Source organism: Myiozetetes cayanensis, unplaced genomic scaffold (assembly GCF_022539395.1).
Source record: "Myiozetetes cayanensis isolate MyiCay16 unplaced genomic scaffold, myiCay2020 scf3, whole genome shotgun sequence".
In the NCBI taxonomy this organism is placed as follows: Eukaryota; Metazoa; Chordata; class Aves; order Passeriformes; family Tyrannidae; genus Myiozetetes; species Myiozetetes cayanensis.
The window spans coordinates 24,190,395-24,217,363 of record NW_026087521.1 but is presented as its reverse complement, the minus strand read 5'-3'; the positions used below and the strand labels follow the sequence as shown (position 1 = coordinate 24,217,363).

The following is a 26,969-nucleotide window of genomic DNA, read 5'->3' as shown; positions in this document are numbered from 1 at the left end:
GGCAGAAGAGCAGCAGGCTCCTGTTTGCTCTTTCACCTGAGCTCTCACAGTCACCTATGTTGGTATGGGCTGGGTCATGTTCTGGAGGAGCAGGATTCCCTCTGTCACCAGAAGGAAAGTTGGGTAGGTTATCCAGCTGCTGATCCGGGTGCCTTCTATTTTTAATTGGCTCAGGATCTCCAGAAAAGTCTCAGCATCTCACAGAGCTTTGCTATTGTAAATGCAGAAATGGCTGCACTTGAGCAATAGGGAGCTGCTTGGGGAAGAGAGGTTTCCTAAGAAAACGTGATGATCAGAATTGCTGATCTCTTTCAAGAAGCCATGTAAATATTCCTTTCATGTTTAATCATGGGGACAAAGTACTGAAGTCCTGAGGTATTTCTTTTGTTATATAAAATGGTTAGTAAAGGAAAGAAAAGGCAAGTAATGCAATTGTTCTTAAAAATAAGGTTCCTTTCTCTATATTTTCTTCACTCTTCTATAAGAGGGAATCTTCATTTTATGAAGAGTGAAACATCATTTCCCGTTTTTGATGGGGTGCATTAGCACGTCAGGAAGAACAGCTTGAAGCTGAAGCAGGCTAGTCAGGAGGCAGGCTGTGCGTCCTTTTGGATGTGCTGCTCTTCTGTTTGTGCTGGACTTCAGCCTCGCCTCCAGCCCACAGCCCCTGGCAGCCAGGCTGCCTCTGCCTAGAACAGGTTCCAACCCTCCAGACCACATTTTAGCAACAGAGATGCTAAAAGTTCTTTCCGGTCAGACCTGTGTCCTCACCCTCACCCCACTGCAGTGCCAGCGACAGAGCCTGATTTTTCCCTGTCTCCTGTTTGGCAGGGGAGGATGGCACAGCCATACAGGGCAAACCTGTTGTCTCCTTCAAACAGAAGTGAGCAGCACTTCCTTGTTTGGCAAGAAGAAAGTAGAGAAGGCCTGGCACCTTGCTGGCAACCTTCTCTCCCTGCTTGTGATAAAACTATTTTCTGCAGTTAACACTTTCTTAACCAGGTGGTTTAGCAGTGCCAGGGAAATGCCACAGTACTTGAAGACTTCAACAAGTGGACTCAGAGGTAAAACTAAGTCACAAGGAGAAACCAGCAAGCCCAGCGGCATTTTTTAACTTGGATACCTTTTCCACATGTTAAAATTTTAATGTATATTTTGCAAACTAGAAATTAGAAATTGGAATTGTAAATTGCGCTTTCTCTGTTAGAAGATGTTTGCTGTGTGTTCATGTCTCTTTGCTGCTCCAGTACTTGCACTAGCTGAATTCTGTGAGCACCACCGCCGAGCATTTAACCAAGTGATGTGTTCCCTCAGGTTATTGAGGACAATAAGTTGCGGCAGTACGAGTCCATTCAGAAGCTGCTGAACGAAAAGAGCTCCTTCAGGCAGGCCATCAGCCATGCTGATCGCCTTAAGCTACTCCCAGCACACCACAGAAACTCCAGCAAACGCAAACCTCGACCCCAAATCACTGCCTTGCAGGAGGAGACAGAGGAAGAAGTGCAGGAGACAAGGCTGTGACACTCTCACTGTGACACTGTGTAGACACTCTCTTTGTGGAGTCAGCAGCACCCTATGATGACAGGACCTGCACTTCTGAACCTGCAGGAGCCAGCACAGATTGAACCTTGCAGGAGGTATTCACTGCAGTGACTGCATTGAGAATTACTTCCCTTCTGCAGTTAATCATGTGCAAGTTAGTACATCCTTTGAAGTTCTGCCACTTATAATGATGAAACCAGATTTCCTTTCAAAAGCTGCTCTGATTTGGTACAAATGAGATGGCAAGCAGAAGTAACCTGCCTAGCCTGACATAATTGTTGCAGAAAACTTGTAGAAATGTTCTTGCTGGGGTGAGAGGACAAGACAGCAAGAAGAATGCAAAAAAAATAATCAAACCTGGGTGGAAAACAGAAAAATCAGAATGTAAAAAGCTTTGTTGAATTCACTTCCTGCAAAGGAATTAAGGAATGATATCAGCAAGGCACACAGAAAACTTCCTCCTTTTTGTTATCCATGCAGCAACTGTAATTTCAACTTAGCAGGAAAGGCCAAATGCCACGTGCATAGGTGAGAATGAAGGAAGAGAGGGTATTGACTTGGAAGCCAGTCAACATCTGCCTTGTCTCTGGACTTTCAGGAGAATTGGTATTTCCTTTTAAAACCTAGGAGCTGTCAACCTGACCCTGCACAGACTCACCCTGGGATGAGTGCAGGCTCATATCAGTATCTAGCAAAAGGTAGGACTTCTGGCACTGGAACTGTAATAGTCTGCATAGGTCTGGCACCTTTACATGCTTTTTACTTTGGCCTAACCCAAAAAAAAAAAAAAAACACAAAACCTCTTAGAAGTAGATTTTAATAATGAAATTAATTTTTATATTCTTTTGGTTTGCAGTTTTATTATGGAACTGAGTGTTCTTTAGGATATTTATTTATTTTAATATTGTTGCAAACTTTTGCTATGGAAATTATGTATTTTAAGAGTGATTACGTACTATAAAGAGAAATATATTTGTACAAAAAGTTTTATATTTGGATTGTTGAGGGGGAGGGTTTGCTACTTGTCTTTGATGTCTCACTAGGCTCGAGCTGTTAAAAACGAGGGTAGCCCCAGAGTTAGGCCAGGTACTGTTCACTGCTGTCTTTGTGCACTAAAGTATTCTTCTAGTGATACAGGTGTTTTAGGTTATTTTTTCTTTAAATAAATAAAACCAAACAAACAACCCCCAAAAACCCTGCCTGTACAAGACATTACAGCAACCCTGTCCCCATGGGGCAGTAACTGCAGACCAATTCTGCTACTTCAGTCATTGCTGGATATCCAAAACATAGACATAATTTTGAGTAACTACATTTAATTTATTACAAAACCAGTGGGTAAAATGGCCTGTCGTGGCTGGCTGGGCCGGCTCGGGCAGCACTAGGTGGTGCTGCGGGGCTCACACGCTGCATAGCTGAGCAGGTAATTTTATTCTTATCTGTCTTCTAGCACTTACCTGGGTCTGTCTGTGGGGACACCTCCTTTTGCTGCCTGATTTTCTCCACAAACCAGTGTCTCCTGCTCACAGTGTGTTCTGGATATCCTCTGGAGTTTCAATTCTGCCACCTCACTGTTTCTCTGCCACTAAGCTCTGCTTGCTTTAGCTTTTATAACAACAGAAAACTAACTGTATATTGACGTAGCATCACTTTTGAATCACATCTCCATTCCCCTTATCCCCTCAAATCATTCACCTCATGCTGTTTATCCCTTTTCTCATACAGCCCACTCTCTATTTGTACAAGTCTTTACAGTGTGTGCGGCCAAGCCTGGCCAGGGCTGCTGCAGTGTGTGGCCAAGCCCAAGGAGCCATGCCAAGGATCACTCTTTTTCAGGATGTTACTCAGGGTAGCAGACATACCATGTGGGCGAGTCTATTATCTAAATAAACAAGATGATACAGAAAGATCAGCAGAACTACTATTTCATTAGAATCAGTGCATGCTTCAAAGCTTGCATGATGAGTAGTGTTAATGTTTCGGGGTCATTGTTGGAGTTAGAAGGTGCCAAGCTGGACTGAACAGACAAGGAGACATTTCAGGAAAGAACAAGGTAAATACAGCAGGAGCAAGTAGTAGACAGGACATATGGAAGCTGCTGGTACAACCACTCAGAAGGAGCATTTTAAAGGCAAAATAAGTCAGTGGACTGACTGCCCCCGCCCTGGGCCACAACACTCATTGAAACAGCTTCTGCCATCAGTACCCAGCTACCACCACACTGCCTGTCCCAAAGAGCCCTGGCAAGATGCTGCATAAGCTTTTCTCTCTTTGCCCTCTGATGGCAAGTGGGAGAAGAACCTGCTTTTTGTTTCAGAGATCCCAAACCAGTCCTTCAGTTCCTTTGGAGTTCAGGCTGGAACAGGAGGTAAGTTGTTACCAACCTCCACGAGGAGGAGGACACAGCCTTTCCTTCCCAACAAAGGTCAAAAAGAGCACGTTACCTTCTAGAGTGAGTATTCTTGTACTTGCTGTCAGGGACATGACAGCTCCCAGGGTTGTTTGCCTGAAGCTAAACTGGGAAGTTACTCGTGCTGTTCATGGTGGAAAATGGAGCACAAGAAAAAAAAGAGGCCATAAACTAAACACAGTGGAAGAAAAGAACAAAAAATGACTTTCATAAACACAGGTTGAGCATTATTTAAGAGAATTTTTCTTTTCATGTGCTTTGCTTTGCATACATTTGATAAAACAAAACCAATATAAAAAAATTCTCCCACCAAACCAATTTGTCATTAAAGACCACTTCCACGATTAAAATATAGGTGTGTACAATATATAGCCAAAGAAAAGAGCCTGCTGACTTTAATATTACATTTGGAGATTTAATTTTACAGCCTGCTAGGAAAAAACAACATCAAAAAGAAGTTGGAAAGAGTGAAATTACTCTGCAGAGGTTCTGTAGCTGTTGTTAAGAACAGTGGGGAAGGGTGGCCACACTGCTAGTATAGGACTGAGAAGGGACAGCAAAGGCCAAGCAGGGATAGCCTAAACAAACTTGCACTGCACACACTTAGCCCTCTTCATAAACCTTCCATACAAAATAACTACACGAAGCAGCTCGATAATCGTCATTAGCGGGAACTGCTCATATCTTACTGAGGTCAAACAAGTCTGCCCTTCCAACAAACAATTTTGCTTTCATACTTGCTTAACCGGTGTCTTACCAGCTGTGTTTTTTTCATTAAATATCTGTTTCCCAAAGTCTGTCTTAAGATCCCCCTCCTCTAGTTGCACAAGCCTCAAATCCATCAGCCTGTTACACCAGTGCTGCTCAAGACCCAATGGCCTCTATGCTACTTGAATTCTACCCTGTTTAAGCAACAGGTTTAAGTTATTTCTCTGAAATGTACCTTATAAAAAGGTCCTTTTAAAGCATTTCTTCACATTAATTCAGAATTGGTGTTACTTGCTGGAGGTAATTTTAGAACTACATCCTTTGTTGTAGTTTATTTATCTAAAAAGTGTTATGGGGATTTTTTTTCTCCTTTTTCTATTATAGATTGGGTATTTTAGCTCTACCATTACTTGGTTATGATTAAACATTTGGGAAAAATACTTTAAAACTGATGTGCAATTGTTCATTAATGGACAATTAGTTGCTGCCTAAAAAATATTGAAAGTTAAGAATGTGCAATGCAATACAGTAACACACTTCTTTACAAACACTCGTGTTCTCCTAAACCAATTTACTGTTACTATGATAAACAATATTTCTACTACCTTTATTCACACTTTTTTCAAATTCAAAATACAACCCTTACAAACACAACCAGAGGTTTTTGAGTGATGCTATGGCCCAGTACAAACACACCTAGTGGTGCCTTCAGCAGTTGCTCTGACTTCAGGTTTCTGAAGAATAGCCTGCTTTGTAGTTAAGTCTCTTAATTATGGTTTGACCATAATAAATATCACTCTAGCCAAAGTTAGCACCAAGAAAGTGCTCCCTAATCCTTTTCCCAATAATTTCCACCTGCAGATGCTGTTTTGCTTCTCCAGTTTTACTGGAAAGCTGGAGGGTTTTGATGTGTTTTGTAAATCACTTGAACTGTATTACAGGAAGAGACACGACACAGAAATTGAGGCTCGCTGATTTTGTTGTTTCTGATGAATGTTTTCACCTTTGTTGAACAATGGAGCAGGTTTATTCATGCTTTTAATTTTGAAGCTCATGCTCAGTAACCAATTAACCAAAGTAAATATTGTCTGATAGACTCGGACATTCTTTTAAGGAACTTATTCCATATTCTGCATCAGGAAATAAGAACCACAGGAGAGATGCTGAAAGCTTTTATTTTCAGGACTGGCTTGAAGTGGAAAGCTGGAATGTTTAGTACTTACCAAGGTCTTTGGTGGATAAGAAGGATTTTTCATGTTCTCTGGTTGAAGACATTGAGCCCTGTATAAGGAGTGGAGTGCAGTCAGATGGGGCCTAAATTGAAAGTCTTTCACTGACACAGTAGCCTGTGGGATTCAACTTTAGAAGCTTTCCTATACTTTCTGAGATACCCTGTCTACATGGAAGAGTCTCTCTCTTCACTTACCTCTTTTAAAGATATGAAAGGGGTAATAGCTGGAGCAGAACGCAGCATGGAGCAGTATGGCCCACCACAGATAGCACCCTTCAATCCTCTCTCCTTAAGACACAGGGAGGAAGGAAGAGAAAGGATTTTGCCCATTACTAACCCAAAACGAGAGTAGCTGATATTACAAGTCACATATGAGGGGTACTGTTTGTAGCATCACAGGAAGAACCTGAAGACACACTGAAACCCTGAGCTTATGAACAGAGTTGGCCTCACAAGCCAAGTGATAAGCCAGCAGAGCAGTCAGTATGTCCACAAGCAAACTGTGTTATGTGGTGTTCACCATTTGAGGGCAGGAACTGCTGTGGCCTAATAAGAGAGCTTAGTAGTTACTGCAGAAGAGAAGATTCAGTTAGGAGATCTGCAAAATACTGTGTGATTAAAGCTGTACAAAGATCACAGACTGTGCTGAATTGACAAACAGACAAAATGACAGCAGACAGAAATCAACCAATAAAAAATGACAATGGAGACAGTTTAGGGCATCAGGCTAAAAGGGAAGGATAATGAGGGCACAGAAAGGCAATGCTAAATTTAGCAAGAGACTTAATTTTCACACCATGAACAGATGATCAAAATTACTCTGTCCTCTGCAGATTTTCATTCACAGTACAGCCCTGATGACTTTTGATTCTCACAGACAATATATAGTTTTAAAATACATCTCAAAACATGTTTTAGGACACTGTACCCAAGATCTTCCCACGCAGAAGCACACTGCTAACTCTTGATCTAAATGAAGTTTGACATTTCCAAGATGTATTTTCAATGCAGAACAAACCTAGCTTAGAAGCACGTCGGGACTTTAATTTTCTTATAGTTCTTAAAAAAATAATTTATTGTTATTACAAATCCTGATGTTGAAGCATTTTCCATTTGTGTTCCTTCTTACCATGAAATCCATGCCTGAGCTTCTGACACAAGCTGTTATACCACTGCTCATCCCTTCGGCAACTAAGGGATCCTACTTGATGAGACCCACTGCTCTGACCTGCAGCACTTCACAGCTGACTCATTCTTCTAAGAACTACCTGCAGTGTCCCATTTTTCAGTAAAAAAATCAATAAAAAAATAAAATTAAAAATCAACCTCTAGAGAAATGATCTGTATTTAGTTACATATTACTGTCACACAGATAGAGGTCTTAATAAAACAAGTTAGTTTCTAAATATATTGTGCAGGAAATGATTACAGAAATAAGCTTCTAGTATTTGATATCTACAGAGCTAACACATACGTACTAAGAGACAGAAAGACAATATGCCATACAAAACTTTTATTGACATGAGTCTGGGATGACTTTTTACATACAAAGGTGAAGCATCAGGAAACAGGTAATCCTTTCCTCCTTCAGGCTTAATTTGAGAAAAATGCTCCTTTGGAAATAAAGAGGCATGACCATGTCACTGTCCAAGCTCTCCAAACCATCTCCCAGTAGCCCAGCAGAAGGCATATAAGTGCTGATCTCAAGAAAATTCTGCACCTTCCCCTGCCTGACAGGTGAAGTATCTTGACCGCACATTTCCATGTTATTACAAATCACAAGGATGTAACCGGAGCTACCACAGGGAGAGGCTGGGGAAATGCGCCCTGTCAGAAACCCTCCCTCATGGGAACATGATCTACACCTCAGTGGTCAGGGGAAAAAGGACAAAGAGTTAATTTTAACTGCAACTCAGGAATAATTTCACAGCAATTACATCTTAAATCCACAATAGAAATTGATAATTACATAGTAACTCATCGCTACTACATTATCTTGGATAATACTGTAGTTAAGCTTTTGCTCAAACTCCTTTTCAGTAAAATCTGTTTCTGTAAAACACTGTTATTTCTCAGATGCTTTTAAAACACTAATGAAGTATATAAAAGTTTTTACAGTATACAAGAAAAACTAAGTTAATAAATGATCATATTTTCTTCAATTCTATCAAAGAATAAGAGTCTGAGAAAAATAACTTTTGTTGCATTTTAATTTCTCAATCTCTTTCCTTTTTTAAAAGATAAAAGTTATAAAGGAAATTCATGACATTTTAGATGAAGAGAAGCTTGGGAAAAACAAAATCACAATTCAGTAGGCAGATGATGGGGAAATCAAAGTATTTAATATGGCTTGTAGCTGAAAGCAATTGATCTGCATCTCCAATCATTTTAGTTATTGCCACATTCCATTAACTTTTCATTAAGCGAAGATAAAAACATGTCTTTTAAACTCATGAACAATGGCTTTAAGCCATTGTTGTACATATTGTGCAACTCATCTGAATGCAGTTTAACATGTGAAATTAATAGAATATATTTATGTACAGTATATACACAAACAGAATCCTGTGGTAGGTACCCCTGAATATTATCATTTAAATGAGTAATTTTTGTAATAAAAGAAGAAAAAAACCAACCATCTATAGAGGTGGCAAAATGACCATTTCTTAAATTTAAATCAATATAATTTCCAGCTATGTACATAGAAATAAAACTGTGGTCCTGTACAAACTTTACATGACAGGGAAACAGTTTGTTTTTAAAAAATATTTACATATTTGAGTACTTGGTTCTTTGCAATAGAGATTATATGAACACAGAAAATTGTAAGATAGGCAGGTTTGTTTATTGGATTTTTCTATTTGTTCTTTTTGTGCAAATTCCAATTCTCTCTTTTTATGTTATTATCTGCCTCTATTTGCCTTGTATTACTGCTGCTGCTTTTTTTAGTATTCTGAGAAGGCTGGGTGACTTTACTTCTAGGAACAGGAAGAAAAGATTTAACTCTTGAAACACCCAACTCTGTCTTCGATTTACTGTTGCTGCTTTCCACAGTTCGACTGCTGCTGAGAGGACGCATTCCATCCTAGGAATAAAGAAAAAAACATTTTCTGTGTAAATAAGTATTACTGTTTGACCTGAAAAACAATCCCCTCTAGCAGAAGGTTGGGTTGTGCTTCCTTCATTTGGCCAACATTTCCCCACAAAGATAATTTTTTTTAATCCTGTATGAAATCTTTTGACCAAGTTCTTCAAAAACCTCCCAGGTAGCTAAGCTTGTCTACCTGCAGGTCAATGGAGTTATTGCTAGCAGGAATTGTAAAAGGAAAAAAAAAATCACTAGGAAAAATTTACAGTAGGAACAATTACGTCAGCTAACCTGCCAATTTATCCAGGCATCACTACTATGTGATTTGGAATGTCTCATATTTGTGTGTTTAGAGAAATATTCAAAAGCAGTATACCTACATGTGGATCTGCAAGGTTAATATTGTTTCTGTGAATGGAGACTGTTCTCTGGATTTTAACTAAAATTACAGAAAGTATTCTATTTTGAATATTTGGATATGAAGAAATAGAATTGTAAGTGTGGTAATTCATCCAACTTACACGTTTTTAATGCTAAGGTGTGCGAATTAAGCTATTTTCAGGGCTATTTCATTGTATCTGCAGAAAATAGTGTCTCTAGAAAACAATTTATCACAGTCAGATTAAGCATCAGGACTGGCCACTAGAAGACCCATATCAAGGGAACACAGAGGGCCTGGTAAGGGAACACAGACCACAGATTCTGCCCTGGCTAAGGTTAATTGAGCTCAGAAGCTCTCTTGATGTTCAAAATCACAAGGAGCAAAAAAGATAAGGGAAAGAAGTTTAACGATGGAGAAAGCGTAATTTTTGCTTTATTATCCAAAGAATGAAAACTGAGCAGGATATAATTTCATCTTCATATTTAGTAGGGATGTTAGCACCCACAAACAATAATATAAATTTCTGAAAAGATGATGATAGTGGACTTATTATATCCACCAATAGAATTCAGCTTATCTTCCCACTCTGAAACTACTCTGAAGTTACTGAAGTTTGTTTATATAAATAATATGGCAAGACAACAACTGTATGTTTTAACAAATAGTTGGTTAAAAAAAAAGAACTGAATACCCTTAAAAAAATGCTGTTCTTCACACACTCTGGCAACATCATGTCTTCTCAATATTTCTGCCCCAGAGAGCTTTGACAGCAGAGGAGCCAGCAATTTTACATCAAGAATTTTAAAAGTTTTGCCCTTTACAAACTTACTGAATTACAGTAATTGAAGGGAAACAATGAACCCTGTTTTTATTTCTCTTCATATCTGATGGAAATAACTTATAATGTCAATGCAACATCTACAATACTTGGCTTAGGGCTTTACATAAACATAAAACCTGAAGCAAATACATCCATTATTTTAATAGATCTTTAGCTTCTATTAAGACACACGGAAGAAACTTAGCACAGTATGTCTAGCAAGTTTCCTAAGAATCATGATAGTTTATTTTTGTAATAAACAGAGCACTAATTCTTAGGATCCAATCAGGAATTCATATTTTGGAGAAACTCAAGACATCTTCCCTATCCTACTGCAAAGCTCATTTCACCTACCTTTTGTGCTGTTGTTTTACTTGGGTTAGTACCACTTACTGAAAATACAGGAATGTTCTGAGAGTTACTGAACATCAATAACTCATCCTTAGAATCTGCAATCTAAAAAAAGATAAGAAAATGGTTATTCACAGAGGTTATGTTTCAATTTGACAATTTTTGGAGGTTTGATTTTATTTTCATGGTTTCTGTGCAATGCAATGCATAAATAATCCAAAGAAAAAATCTCTCTCCTTGAGTGCATTTGTAGGTGGGAGAGACTGACTATTTCAAATCGACTATTATCAGAGGAAGATTAAATATAAGTTTCCAGAGTAATTACTATTCTGTGGAGCTTAAGGGCAGTTTTCCATTAAATTTTATCCAGCGCCCAAGAACACCAGAGAAAGAAATGATCTTTTTCTCTTCCTCCTGCCACGTTTCTTCCCTACTATTTTCCATCAAGCCTTGTGACTAGGAAACAACAGATAGAGCCTGTTCAACCTTTTGTCGTCACTTAAACTAAGTATTTTATCCTGGGGCAAGATGATCTAATTTAAATCTGCAACTGCAAAAGTACTCAATCACAACATAATGGAGACAGCAGGATCATATTCGAGTGTAAGGGTAAGTTAATGAGCAAGAACACTTATTCTGATGGCAGCCTGAAATAATATCACACAAAGAAAACATCCAATAGCACCCTTACTTCTGCAAGGCTCTACTAGGCAGCTGGAGAATTAACAGAAATTCCAGCCATAGATGGTTCCACCCATGGTGAGGAAACCGAACAAAAGACATGACATCTATCTCCTTCCTTATCTAACCCATATTTCCTTGAATTGTCATCAACAAGCAATTACACTTTACATGTCATTAAACACAACTTTAAGTTGGTTACCATTTCTTTAAGCACATCCCATTCCTTCAAGGATAGCTATGGTAAATCCCTGCTAACTGACTAGTGATTAGCTTGCCAGCTTGGTCCATGTGACTCATACAACTACTGTAAATACTTTAAGAAAAACAACCCAAAAAAACCACCATAATAAAGAGTTTCATTAAATAGGTCGAAAAAATCTTCCCAAACACAACATTTCTTTTTTTAATAAAAACTTGATTGTCTTCTAAGAATAAACAGAATACTTAATAAAGCAAAACTAATGGATTTCCTGTTCAGGAAAATCCTAGAGGATGTCATGCACAGCCTAACTGGACAGTGGCCTAAGACTGACTCTGTGTTTAAAAGATTTGGAACAGCTGCTCTGGTGTGAACACAGCCAGTTATCACAGCCATCTACTTCAGCTGTATTAGAAGGAAAGATGGAAAAGAATAAACAGTTTCAGCTATTGATCTGAAGGAAAAGTGAGAGATTCTTCTCTTCAACAGGCCTCCCATAACCAACCACAACCCATTCCCAGTGTAGAACTTAGCCGAAATCTACAAGCCCTGTGAGCATACTTCACCCTCTTCTGCCATTGTTAAAGAAGAAGAATTAGGCCAATCCATTCTCTTGTGCTTGGGGCAGCAAACTGCATTTTGCCTATACAGCACAGGAGCTCTGAGCCAGTTCTGTGATGGCCAATAGGATTACATTAAACAAACCAAATGTTCAATACATATTAGGGAAAGCTGTCTGTGTCTTTAAGACTACAAAACAGTTTCCCAGTGGAAGCAATGATAGCATGAAACATAAGTCAGGGAACAGAGATTGTTATTGTCAGGAAAGTGGTCACAGCACCAAGCCCGCCAGAGTTCAAGAAGTGTTTGGACAAGGCTGTCAGACACATGGTGTGATTCTGTGCAGGGCCAGGAGCTGAACTCAATGATCCATGTGGGTCCCTCTTCAACTCAGCATATTCCATGATTCTATGAACTTATAAATTTCAGCCTTCACTGCAAAAATTGGTGAAGGTGTAATTTAGAATAGTGTATGTTAAACCAGAACACTTACCCTCAAATGTACAATTTATTAGTTGACTTTGGTTTATTCCCAAATAATTTAATAATTTTCTTCAGTTCAAGCAGGGCTTGTATATTAAAAATTCTATTTAAACATGTAACAAACGACTGAATATGGTAATGTAGTAAATTATTTAAAAGCTCTGCATTTACCTTGCTTATATCAGGCTCAGATTTGCTGGAACACATACTCTGAAGTTCCTGCACAAGATCTACTTCATCATCAGACCCAACGGACAGCCTTTGATCCAGATGTAATGTTCTCAGATGATCCTTCCCTGAAGATCTGGTTAAAAAACCCAAACAAACAAATGGAGAGAACATGTAAATTAAGCTACAATACAGAATTTTAAAATATCAATACCTGTAAAATAGAAATTTCTTTCCAAATGACCTTTACTACCACAAACAAACAAAGAACAACATCTAATTAACTGCCAGCAATAGCTGTCAATAGCTGTTATCTCATAATAGATCCTTCTATACAAGTTATTCTCCCCATTTTGAAATTCTAACAAAGGATTCCTCTGCCTAATATCTTCAAAGACTTCCCTCTTTTTAAGATGGAGCAATCAGTTTTATTCCACTCTCCTTTTTAGAATGAATTCCAAACAGTAAAAAAAAACTTCTGGCACCCTGGAAGCATAAATATTCTGTTTTCTCTGTGCCTGTGAATAAGGTAGAACTGAGGTTTCAGACTGAAGTAAAGTCTCAAATGCAGTTCCCTCTGGCTAATTTGTGCACTTTCTCAGAGAAACTCTGTATCATTTAGACTAAAGCACATGTACTGTACCATCTTGAATTGCTATTCAGCAAGCTGAAATAGCCAGAGGAGTTTTTAAAATATAATGCTGGTTGAGAAAAGCATAAGGTCAACTTTCAAGGCAGAGAAAGTGTTGCATAATATTCTTAAGTCTTAGACTATTCTGTTACATAAAAAGACATATACTGCTGCAAGGTTTGAATCACAGAAATGGATTCTAAAATTATATCAAAGTACATAAATTTTCCTCTCAGAAATTAAAATTAAAAATAATTATTTTCTGCAGATATGGGACCAAAACATTATCAAATACAAACCACCCATCTATTCATTATAATGTACTGCTTTAAAACACAATGTTATCATCTTTATTTTTTGTTATGTGTAACAAATACCAGAAATTAAAACTTACTTTGTGGTGAGAGAAGCTCTTTTCTTACAGTTTGGTTGCAACACAGTCTTAGATTTTACATCTGTGCAAAAGAGAGATTGATTTCTTAGTGTGTTACCACGTGCATTGATTTCTTTATTCTAAAAATATTTAAGTTTTCTTTATGGAGGTAAAGTCAAACAATTTATCCTTCCTTGGAAACAGCATTTGATTCTGAGAGTCAGAAATGGAAGGCTGCTAAAATTACTGACCATTCCATTTTTTTACTTATATTCACAGATATTAACCGAATTCCAAGAACATTTTCAGGTACAAGATACATCATCAACCATTCTACTTCAGGTTATGTTCATTATTTCTTAAATCCTCTTAGCGGGATTAGATAAGTTCACAATTCAAACAGAGAACTGGCAATGAGGACACCAGAGTTGCAGTTCAGAAAAGGCAGACTTCTTTCTGAATAAGGGCTGAAAAAATGAATAGCTCAATTTAACACTGCAAAGTACCAGGCATCAGGTATTCCAGTCTTTTGTATACGAGGCTAGAATATAACAGTTCCTAAAGTGTGTAAGACACTTTCTCTCCTTTCCTCAATCTTCCCTGAGAAGGAGTTGCCTTCATTTTCTGAAAGCAAAGTAAGTACTTTGATTTTGCTCCCTAGAAATTTTCCTGTTTGATATTGTATTCAGTTGTAGTATTAAGTTTTCCTCCTAGAAATATGTGTCCTTTAGTAGAATGATGTTGCTTCTGCATATATCCAGACCTTATCTCTTTGTAGTAAACTGCTTGTTCTGGCTTAAGATCTTAAGGTGGAAAGAATTTTCAAGTGTCAGCCACTAATATAACTTTCACATTTATAGACATGCACAGATCCAGTCATATAAAGTCCTCTTTATCAAGCTGCATACTGAAAATGATGTGGAAACTTCTTGAAAAATTCACAGTATCTGTGACTACAAAGAATTTTTTACATTTATTTTTTGCAATTAAAGTGAAAATTTTTCTAATAAGATTTTTATAATCTTTCTAATAAGACTGAAGAAGGGATGCATGGTCTGAGGATGAATGTATTAATTGATTTTTACTTGGATTCACACAGTAGTAATTATTGTAGAGAAGTTATAAAGTAAGTTGAAGACAACCCTAAGAAGCAGGTATACCGTAAATTAGGAGCAGATCTAAGGAGTACCAATAAAGTAATGAAGCTTTCTCTCATCTGGTATTGGGGAAGAGACTGATACAACATCATTCCCTGCAATATGAGGTGGAACCACTGCTTATTCTTCCACCATCTGAGCCAATGCCTGCCTCATCGGCAGACAACAGGAAGGGCATTAGAACAAACAAACTTAGGACACTTTGCAGTCACAAAGAAATAATTGGGGGGGGGGAGCGTAAATAATTTTTTACTGGTGAACGTAAACATGAGTGTCATTTATTTGAGAATTTTTAATTCATGATGTAGGAAGAATGTTTGGTTTGCATCTCCACAGCTTAATATTCCTCCCCTTCCCCTCCCCTTCCAGAACTGAAAATAGAAAGCTTTATTTACCTTCAGTATTTGTCTCCTGCTTATTCCATGACTGGGAGGACAAATGGCCTGACTTTTTGCGAGGACTTGTGCTCACTTTTCTCCAAGAAGCATTCTCACCTCTTTTCCTACTACAGTTTTTGTAGCTGGAAGCCACAGATAAGGGAAAATTTCCTCCCTTAAAATCTGCTATATAATTATCTAGCTCTGAAAGAAACATAGAACAGTGTTAAGAAGAATTGCCTCTTGCAAATGGTTCTTCTTGGACTACCTTATACAACTACTCAGTTTAATGACTGTAAATACTTTTAACCTCACGATTCCCATCAGAACTACAGAAATGTTTTGTGGAAGTTTTAGAAAAGGAACCAAGCAGTTAAAAGCCCCAGTTCAGCAATGTACAGCTACTTGCTTTTCAGACAATTCATTATTACCTGTTCTGGGTAGAGGACAGCCATGCAAAACAGCTTTATTTAGCAAGATACTGAGAGCAGCTTTAACAACAGCCTGTTGCCCTTGGCTAGGGCTTTTTTTGGCTATTGTTTGTCCTGGTAGAGACGTTCTTTTCACAGAGGCTCTGGACAGTATGGCTTCTTGAACTCTGGGAGCTATCACAGCATTCCATAACTTGGACATCCACCTGTAGGCACAAAAACAGTCTCTTAACTTCAGAGACAATTCTCAAACCCCAAGATTTTATACTTTGGGTAACATATCAGATTTTCCATTTTCAAGAAGCATGTCTATTTTGGACTTTGTATTGCCCCATTTCAGAGAGGGACTGATTTTATTTAAGGTAAAGTGTATTTGTTTGTTTTGTATCAAACTATTTGATCTAACTTTCTTTAGGTTGCTTTGGTGCTTTGGCAAACTATGTACCACCTGATGCTTTTCCTCATTCAGGTAAAGACTGTGAGACATCCTTTCCATTTCAAGGCTACAAGAAAGAATGTCCCAGGAAGATGCATGCTTATGTGTGTGTATATATATATATATATTTAAAAAAAAGTGCATGGAGAAGTTTCCATGCTTGCAGGTATTCACTCCTTGCCTATTTGGTGCCAGCATGGGAAAAAGTAGATATTCACTTATGACTGTCCTCCTTCCAATATTCTTCCACTTCCAAACCTTTTCAGTTTACAAGACATTTCTATCTGTACAGCAGTCTTGCTCTCACTCTACTTCTGTTTATTTGATCTATGGTGAACCGTGTTACCAGGATGCTCTAGATTTTCCAGATGTCTGGTTTAGAGACTGGGTCTGATTACAAAAATTTGACTCAAAGGGACATGGTTCTTCTAAGATTTTTGCTTTCTAAGAGAGGAATATTATGATATTTTCGCATAGAAGTAAAAAATTTGTGTTAGAAAAAAAAGATATTTCTTTAACTTAAGAGTTCTCTGTGAATAAAGGTTAGGAATTTCAGACTTAGGGCTCAGCTCACATCTACAACTGAGACAATTCTTTTTAGATCAAATCCAACTTTTTTGGTTTTCCTTATACCCTATTACCAGAGGAAGATGGTAAGATTAAGTCAGATGGTTTATATTGAAGGTCTGTAAGAAATTACAGGCTATCCTGTTGTGTTCAGCTTTGCAGAAATCCATTCAGAAAAAGTGAAGGCTAAAATATTTTACTTAAGTGACTGTTTTGTTGGATACATTGATACCGTGAAGCCATCTTATTACCCAAAATATGATGACTTTTTTTTTCCTATTTTTTTAAAATTAGAATGCATGAATCATTTGATTGATGTATTTTTAATTGAGCTTTTATGGTAAATAACCACAGTATAAAGTGCTTTTATAAGCTTGATAAAGTCACATTATTTAGAAAAATAATTAGCACAGTTGTTAAAATATGATGTAAAATGCATATTGGAGATATTCCTTGAAACTCCCATTGCATAATGGATGATGTAGACAGTATTAGATATAGCTACAGTTTGCTTCTGCTAGCTGAGTTAAGCTACCAAAATAAATGACTGCTTTTATTTTAGCTGTAAGGAACTCTGTCCCTCAATTTCTGCTTGTGAAAGCTTCTGACATTTTGCAATATTGCTAGTATAAATGGTCAGAAATGAATATTGCAAAGAGAAAATTAATTGAGCCCATTCTAATCTAACATTTAACAGTTGATGGGCTGTGCAATGCCATGCTCCCTAAATAAAATTCCAATCTAGTATTTAAATTCAGTTTTAAGTTTGCACTCATCTTGATAAATCCCCCATTCTTGGATATAGCTGATACTTAGGAAAGGTATAGCACAGCCCTGCCCCTGCAAAGTGAAAGTCGTTGCTGTTAGAACATCAACTTTAATTCCCTTCAATTCAAAACCAAGAAGAAACCAATTTTCTAATTTTCCTTATTTATTCACTTTACTCACCAAAACATGTGATGCTACATGAAACACACAGCAGGAAACAATTTCCTGTCATGCCTTCTCACTCCCTTCCCTGCTGCTGCTTCTTCCTCTTGCCTCATGCTGACACTGAGCCCAGAACAAACCCAGTTTGGAGATCGCTGTCTACTGTCTCAGTGAATTGGACTGACTCAGTGAAGCTTTAATAAATGCAAAAGGCAACAGAATAGCACAGTGGAGAGAAGGGGCAAGAGGACAGGAGTGGCTTATTAGACTGAACAGCAATCAGTGAGCTGCTAATTAAAAGCTATTTATTGCTATATTGCTATATTAAAAGCTATAACATGACTACACTGTTAGCCATCAATGCTGTTAAACTAAAAGTGTCCAGTAAGAGTTCACTGGAGCTGTGCTTTTTAATTGTTTATTAGTGGACAAAAACTACATTAAACTGAAGAGTCAGATGGCATATGACTACAATAAAAGACATTTTGGGGTTGTGCTCAAAATAAAGCATTGTGAAACCAGTCAAAGTTACACTAAGGAGAAGTACATGTATAATTAAGGCATCTAAAGGATCGTTCTTCTGTCCTCTATTAATGCCACTGCAATAAATAAGTGATCAAAACATTTCAGAGGATATGATTCAAGAGGGAGACAGGAGATAGATGCATGGTATACTTTATTCTTTTTTTTATGTCTCAGCACCCATAAAATTTCAAGTCAATGTTATATCCATATTTAGACTTTGATAATTACTCTGAAGATTGGATAATCTTCAGATTTCCTTTTTTTAAAAAAAGGAAAGTGAATAAGCAAAATGTATCAAGATGTGCAGACAGAACATGAGATGAGACAACCACTGCACGTTAAGTGGAGGCCCCTGAAAGAAGGGCCAGCAGGAACTAGTACAAGAGAGAAAGGTCAGAGAAGGAACGGACGTGGTGACTCAGGAGAATACTGTGAAACCTGGTGAGAAAAGTTGTGTCACATATCCATGAATCCAATATTATTCTCTGAATTCTGAATAAGTTTGAATCTTAATTAGGGGCTTATTACCTATATTATTTGGCTAAATATTACCTAATATTTGGCCATATTTCTAATATAGCCAAACAACATCTTAGTGTGAAATTAATATAAGCTAAAATTCTGTAACTATTTCTTGTATCATTTGCTAGCATTTGCAGTTGGAATGTGAGCAGAGGTTTATGCAATTGTGGGCTAGAAAAGCCAAAATTTTCCTCATTTTTAAATATTTTCTTATGTTACTGGACATCTAACCATGTGTATAACTAAATGTACATATCTGCCTTATTTACTAAGATAATGTATCTGTGAAATTGTATGTATGTTTTAAAATTTTACCAGGTATTTAAAAGAGTGAGAAATCATTCTCCAAGCTTCCTTCATATACAACTTCAAAAGGAGACATTAACAAGTTTGCAAGCTCAGAATTCTTGAATCTTGTAACCTCTGTGTCAGAAAATAACTGAAAGATCATGATAAGATTGACTTTGGGAGAAAACACAAACAATATACATTTGTAGTAAGTATCTAGTTGGCACTGAACAGCCTCAAACAGGAAACTGAAATCTTACTTGACAGTTGTTTGGCTGTGCCCTGGCACCACAGGACAAGAGAAGAAATGTTTTGGCCCCATAAGTGCTTCAGGTGCTCCTAGACGTGATAAGCAAGAGTTCAGCTGGTGCCAAACAGCAAGAATCCAGTCTATGATCTTGCACACAGGATCACATGGAGGAGGTACTTTGCCTCTGAACTGCAGAGAGAAAAGATGTTTGACGTGACATAAGACCAGAGCTGCAAACACTCTCCTTGAAACCCTGAGGTCTGTGGGGTTTTTAACTCATGTATTTCTATTACAAAAATTAGAAACAGTCAAAAACTGGTCAAACCTTTTTATGGAGTATATTGAAGTCTTGCTGTATTAAAACTTATTTCCCCAACTACACTTTAAAAGATATCACCTTATCAATAAATTGACATGGTTTTACTTTCTTATGGGAAACTGAGACGCAAATTTTGGTAGCAGTGCTCTTCTAAAATATTTAGGATACCATATCGTATGCAATACATATGATATAAATAAAGCATATGAAAGAACATCCAATCACACTGAACAGGAATATCTTATCTAGACATATGCTCAGTGGATTTCCATATTGATTTTAGATTTAGTAACAATGAAGGAAAGATGCCTGCTTCTAAGATTTAATCTTTCAGTATTCCTTGTTACAGCCTAATTATTTAATGCCAGAAAAATCTTCTGTTTTCTCTGACCCTGAATTACAGTCTCCATCATTCTAATCCTAGTATTATCCTCTGAAACTGTTTAAATTAAAGGAAGCATCAAAATAGGTAGCAGGGATATATTAATTGGCAGCACTGAAGTCAGAGCTTCTTGACAGAGTCTACAGGTGAAGTTAACATAGAAAAACATGTTCCTATATATTGTAATAGTTCCAACTACGGGGAAAAGAGCTTTTCACCTGAATACATAAATATTAAGGCCCACACAAATTATCGGATTACAGAGCAAGGATCTTTAAAATAGTCCATTGTTTAAACAGTAAATGTGCGTTTACTTTCCTTTAGATTTTTAGACCATGCTAATCTTCTATTTTTAACTTTGGAATCCACTATTTTAAGTCCCATACCAAATGGAATTTGACTTTGCATATGGCACATGTAATTATTTTAAAAAAATGTGCTAGCACACTGGGCATTTCAATATTTAATTAGGGAAGATACAGGAAGACATGTTTTTTTCTCCATATAGCCACCATCTGCATATATGCTTGAGAGAAAATAAACTTAATGAGATTACTACCCAAATTCTGTTCAATCAGAGGAGGGAGCCTATTACATTTTCAAATTCTAACCTATGAGACTAAGGATTTCTTTTAAGCATAAAAAATAGCTTGAAAATGACATCTGTTACATGATGCTGTAAGTTCTTGCAGCCAAAGCAGTTTAGCAGAATAAGTCTGACCCAGACTGTGACTGTGAGCAAGTCAGAATACCCCTGCTTCTGCAATTGTCTGCATTGCTGCATTTCTTGGCTCAACTGAAGACAGTCCTTCTCTTTGATCTTGAATGATCTGTGATCAAAGTGTTTCTGTCCTTTTATGAAGAGGCTTAGATCACTAGATATTCTCCACTGTAGGCTTGAGAACACAGCCTTTCTCCTCTTGAGGATAGAGAATAATTCTGCTACGTACTTTTATTGCACTGTTCTCTGGCCTATATCTCATTCCAGCACTACAGTCTCTCTACAAGACATCAGCTACAACTGATCCCACTACATGCCAACAAACAAAGACCACCCTCCCCATCCTTGGCAAGGATTCTGGTAACTGTTCATACTCTCAACCAGACAACTACTCATGATTCCAGCTTACTGTGCCTCAGGGACTCAGACGTAAATAACTGTGCACCTGAAAAACGTAATCTAAGAAAAGTAATGTATTAAGAGTTTCATAGATACATTTAATATGATTCTTTTTTTGTATTCTGTATTCCTCTTCTTCTGATTAAAGAATACCTGGGAATGTTTTTAAATTTCCTCATTTTCATAGCTGAAATGTACAGCTACTGCACACTTCCTCTTCAGGATTTCTTTGAATCAGTAAGCTTTTATAGATGGGAACTGTGGCAAAGGGTACAGGAGATGACATCCACAAGGATAACTAAGATACATCCAGCTGAACACTCAGAACTGACAGTAGGTCTGTTGTCCCACAACAGGACTCCTTATTACTGATAGTTTTTTCTATTCATAGAACAATCTCCCTTTTTAAGCCTGTTCAAAACTCGCTGCCAAGATTATTTTCCTTTGCAGCTGTTTTGATTAAACTCCCCCTCCCAATGTCTGACACTGTCTGACTGTCTGCAATAGCTGCTATCACACTGGAATGTTTTTTTTTTCCAAGTAAGTTTCAAAAGTCCACAATTCTTCTTTTGCCTATATCTTGCTTTTAATTTCCAATCTCCATTTATTTGTTAATGTTAGAACAGACTTCCCATCTTTATTCTCTTTTGGACTCTTGTTCCAGATTAAACGGAGCTATTGGCTCCAAACAACTTCCTTAATGATATATTTTACCCCTCTTTTGATTTGAAAATCATGAAAAGTCTTTTTGCTGCTTAAAACTTAGACAAAACACACATATCACTATCTTATTTTAGATACAAAATTCTTTTAAAAAGGGATTTTACACTTGCTGAGCTGATTCTATCATGCTTAGAAGTTGAAAAAAATTACTGAAGGATGTTCCTTGTACTGGGTAGGCAAGTAGCTACAGTATAGTTATTTGCAGCCAATCAAATGTGTCTATGCTAATCCGCCATGGCCCACACCTTCCTATAAAGCCAAGCACAAAATTTACAGATGTAAATTTGTATCTTCCCAGAAATGAATGGGTTTCTTTTCCTGAAAAACCTTGTTACCTGCTGAGCTTTTGGCATGTAGTGGGTTTCTGTGGTTAGGTTTTGGTAGCAGGGGGGCTACAGTGGTGGCTTCTGTTGGAAGCTGCTGGAAACTTCCTGTCTGGTGGAGCCAATGCCAGCTGGCTCCAGGATGGGCTTCCTGCTGCTGGCCAAGGCCAAGCCCATCAGGAGTGATAGTAACACCTCTGTGATAACATGTGTAAGAACAGAAGGTTGTGGCACAGGTGGAAATTTCCAGCCAGAAAAGCGGAGTGAGAACATGGGAACAATACTGCAGACACCAAGGTCAGTGCAGAAGGAGGGGCAGGAGGTGCGTGGAGCAGCTGTGGCCCTGCAGCCCATAGAGGAGCCCATGGAGGAGCCTATGCTGGAGCAGGTGGATGCATGAAGGAGGCTGTGACTCTATGGGAGGCCCAAAGTGGAGCAAGGTCCTGCCAGAGACCTGCAGACCATGGAGAGGGAAGCCCACACTGGAGCAGGTTTTTCCCAGGCAGGACTTTCCCCCTGTGGGGGACCCACACCGGTACAGCTCATTCATGAAGGACTGCACCCCATGGAGGAGTGACCCACAGGACAGCAGTTTGGGAAGAACTGTTGCTCGAGGGATGGACTCACACCAGAGAGGTCCATCAAGGACTGTCTCCTGTGGGAGGGATCCCGCGGATCACGGGAAGGACTCCTCTCCTTGAGCAGCAGCAGAAACAACAACTGAGTATAATCCCCATTCCCATCCCCCTGCATCACTAGGGGAGAGGAGGGAGAACATGGAAGGAAGGAGGGGTGGGGAAAAGGTGTTTTTAAGATTATTTTACTTCCCACTCTTTTGCTTTGATCCTATAATAAATTTAAGTAATATCCCCACTTTGAGTCTGTTTTGACTGTGAAGGTAATCAGTAACTGACCTGTCCCAGCTGTTATCTCACCTCATGAATCCTTTGCTGTTTTTTTTTTTCTCTCCTCTGTCCAGTTGCAGAGGGGAATGAGAGAGCGGTTTTAGTGGGTACCTGGCGTCCAGCCAGGGTCAACCCACTACACAGCATTACCATCATACATATTTCAAGACCTGGTGATGAGCAAAACTGCTGAAGCTGATTCAAGTTCTTACCTTGTTTATAACTTTTCTCCTTAAAATCTTTTGAAGCAAGCCACGCATTGGTTCCCCATCCCACCTAAGTTGAACCCAACGGAAATGCTGCTGAACCAGCAGGTCAGAGCCATGAAGATGACACTTAGCGATTGTCCCCAGTAAAAAGCAGTTTTCATGAAAGTAAAAAGCACCAGTAACTCCATTTGCTAAAAAGGAACCACAAAAACACTTTACTGAAATACTCAAACCTTTGACATGATTTCATACAAAAGCAAGAAGCAATGACATAGTTAGAAACAAAAAAAACCCAAAACCACAAAACACCATAAATTAGCTTTAAAACATGCTATCTTTGTTAAGAACAACTGTTCGCAATAAAATATAAAAATGAACAAATTGCATTTTTTCTCCTGTTCTCTGTTTGTCATACAACTGTACTGTAGTAAAAACATTTCTCCATCTCGAAGTACTTTAAATACCTCTTTGAATTGTGCAAGGATTTTCCGAACTCCGATTCTCAAGAGCTGCCAGAAAATCTCCTAGTAATTCAGACAAAGAAGCTCTCTCCAGATTTTCTAAAATCACAATGGTTGCCTTTTTTACAGGAGGCTGTTTGACTGGGATCAGACAAGCTGAAATAGAAAAATCCCATTAATGTCTACTTAGGAAAATTGACTTTTATTTATGTGTACAGTTTTTACTGTTACTAATGCAACAAAGGATTTTTAAAAAAATTCTTTCCTCTTAATGTGTTTACAGGAGCAGACAGATTGTATATGTTCAAAACCGAAAGCATAAAATCAAACAATAGAAAGAACATCATACTGTATATTAAGAAAAAAATTGAAATCTATGGTTAAAGTAAATTCCTGAAATAGCTATAATGGGATCTTCACAGATAGGAAAGATTTCAGCACACTGAAAATAAATACAACAAATAAGATAGCAAAGACCTCTGAAAACATTTTTTTCACTTGCTGTAATACATCTTAAACTTTTAACATGTACTCTTTATACCATGTAGTGATAAAAGGTTTCAGAATAGTCCATGTTTATAAGAAACTTAATCATTCTATGAGATTGCCTATTTGTTTGCTACTATTTTCTCTTCAAAACCTTCAATATCTTTTAGAATCCCTCAAATAATCAGAGCTAGTATGAGGCACAAACAGTAGCACCTGAACTTAATAGGCACCAAATAAGGTATATACTTTTTTTTCACATTTTAGATATTTTCCTTTAATTTTCCTGATTTTAATATATTGTTGCTTAAAGAAGACAGCCTTTGTAAGAGTTCCTGTAACATTAAATCCCAGGTGAACATTTCTGTAATCTATATATAAAACAAAACACTCATCTTGAGTATATTGTGCCTTCCATTGTTTCAGAACCTTTTGAAGGTGGTACTAAAAATGGTCATTAAGGAAACTGACATGTAAAAGTACAAAACTAACAGCATCTGACTGTATCTGGCCACTGCTCTTTATTTGCAGTTTCCTGACTATTACTGCCCTGTTTTACTAGGAGGATATAGCTTGAGAGCAGGGAAGACAGGTACTTCCTCTGTGTCTGATAGATCCATTTAGAGAGAGGACGAGTGTTCTCTTAGGAGAGGAGATGCAGCAGAACAATGGGGCAAGAAGTAGGCAGAAAAATGAGAGACTCAACCAGCAGCACCATGCTGAAATGCAAGCAGTGAGAATTAAGAGTGTGTTGCTGACACAGAGTAAAGCATCCAAAAGAAGCAGCTTTCCTAAGAGACACTAGCCAGTAAACAGACTATTAGAGACACTCTGCAAGCCAAACTCTCAGACACGCCTGCAAGCCAAACACCAGAGCCTGGCTGACTTCTGACTAAATGCTCTCTTCTCTCCCAGCAGTGTGATGACATTGAAGATGATGTGGGAATAATCACTGGCACAAGCTATCCTCTGAACTGTGACCAAGATTTCCTTAGAGGAAAATTGCCACAGACTAAAGTTACACCAGGAAGTATGTGAACAAACAGAACAGAGCACTGCATGGCACTATATGACCTGATGGGATGGCTCTGCTTTTGTTCATGAGCACAGACATGGTCAGAAGGGATTGTTCAGTTTCTTGCAACCAAGAAAGACAATGAAAGCTACAGGATGAAAGCATAGTTGATTAATTGTCACCACACTGCAGCTGCAGAGCAGGTTGAAGACAATATTCAGTCTCACTGAATTGTAGTTTTTTCTATTAAAAAATTAGTAATTCTACAAATAAAATATTTGCTTATGATATTCAGATTCCTCTTGATGTTTCTGGTCTGCCCATATTGAGAAGCAAAAAGGTAGGGGCTGATCCTCACAAAGTTTTGGCTCAAGGATTCACGCTGGTAGCACATGGAGATGCATCCAGGGGTGTTGCATTGGTACTACTGAAAGTGGTATAATTTCAAATGCCCAAAGATCAGCCTCTTTCAAAACAGAAAGTGAAACATAAAAATCACAGCTTCTAAAACACAAAGTTACTCCAAGCAGTACTGACATTTATCTCAGTTACTTTTAATGTGAAAGACCATACTGACTGGAGGTAAAATTAGGATTCTAGAGCTGTAGAAGAGGCCATAATAAAAAAGTCCAGCTTTTTGAATGAGAATGAGGTCTTACTACCAAGTTTAGAGTCAAACTGCATTGCTAATGTTTGTCAACAAAAAACCCCAAGCCCTAACTACTTATAAAACAGAAACAGGAAAAAATAGAAGAAAGTTGCAAAGGGGTGAAAGCAGCAACATAATTGAGAACTGTCTGCAAAGAGCAAAACTGTATTTGAGCAAAAATTATTCTGAACAGCACCAAAGAAAAGGAAGCTTCATATCACCCTTCAGATTTTGTATTATTACTGTATGCATAATATTATAATTTTATATTATCCCTACATTACATAAGATATATTTATATTGCATAAACCTTCTCTCAATTTATAGTAATTGTCTGGGGGGTGAGAAAAATTGTCACAGAGCAAAACCACGACAATTATATTACATATTAGATATGATATACAATATAAGATAGTATTAGTAGATGGTTAATACTATGGCAAGATAAAAGAAATCAGGGTTCAAATGCATGAGTATGGGCAGAATGTAGCACAACCTGCCTGTGAGAAAGTCCTCCATATAAAATGTTACTTTTCTCTTCACTTTTAGCACTATTCTATTTCCTTTTTCTTACATTCTCCTTACTACTTCTGATTGACCCATGTGCCCCCATCCTTCTGCTTCCATATGTCATTTGCCCATTTTCACTGTCATTCATCTTTGGTTACTTTCTCCTTTTTTCACTCTCACCAGTTTCACTGCCAGTTTACACAGGTACAGCCTACTGACTGCTCTGAGAATATTTTATTGTGGAGTACCCAAGTATCTGGACTTTGATCTACATGTAGTTATTCATATCCACCGAGAGAAAACAGTTAATTCTAACAGAAATTCAACTTTGTCCTGTAGTAATGGGTCAGAACACACACACACTTTTGCCTGTTTGGGTGGCAAAATTTGGCTCAGATGCACACATATCTAGTAAATAAGTGTATACTAAAAGAAAGTGCTTTTTAAAAAGAATTCTTCTATTGCTAAATTTATCCCTAGTAAGGTGATAATTATAGCTTCCCTTCTCATATATTTTTTTAAACATTAGAATAGCTTCATTAAGGCAACAATAAACCTTTATTTCTGATTCAGGAGACCTGAACCAGAGCAATGAACTTTTAAAGGCTCACAAACAAGGGGGAAAATGAATGAGACATAAATAAACATTAATTTTACTTAAATGTCATGAACTTTTGACAGAGCTCCCCATTGGAAGCTCTGTCCTACTTAGTTCTACCTCAGTTTAGACTTGTATGATTTTTCCTCAAGCAC

General features: G+C 37.8%; 2 protein-coding genes across 2 annotated transcripts in view; one reads left to right on the top strand and one right to left on the bottom strand.

Moving 5' to 3' along the window:
• Positions 1 to 2,320, top strand: part of CFTR (CF transmembrane conductance regulator) — an 84,859-nt gene extending 82,539 nt beyond the window's left edge. The window contains exon 27 of the mRNA XM_050323786.1: positions 1,315 to 2,320. Coding sequence (XP_050179743.1) covers positions 1,315 to 1,521 — 207 coding nt within the window. The 3' untranslated portion in view covers positions 1,522 to 2,320. The remainder of the gene's footprint in view (positions 1 to 1,314) is intronic.
• A 5,069-nt stretch (positions 2,321 to 7,389) lies between these two features.
• Positions 7,390 to 26,969, bottom strand: part of CTTNBP2 (cortactin binding protein 2) — a 78,696-nt gene continuing 59,116 nt past the window's right edge. The window contains 10 exon segments of the mRNA XM_050323806.1: positions 7,390 to 8,763; positions 8,766 to 8,976; positions 10,536 to 10,637; positions 12,631 to 12,763; positions 13,653 to 13,713; positions 15,184 to 15,369; positions 15,597 to 15,802; positions 19,125 to 19,303; positions 23,099 to 23,286; positions 23,560 to 23,712. Of these exon segments, the coding sequence (XP_050179763.1) occupies positions 8,624 to 8,763; positions 8,766 to 8,976; positions 10,536 to 10,637; positions 12,631 to 12,763; positions 13,653 to 13,713; positions 15,184 to 15,369; positions 15,597 to 15,802; positions 19,125 to 19,303; positions 23,099 to 23,286; positions 23,560 to 23,712 (1,559 nt within the window). The 3' untranslated portion in view covers positions 7,390 to 8,623.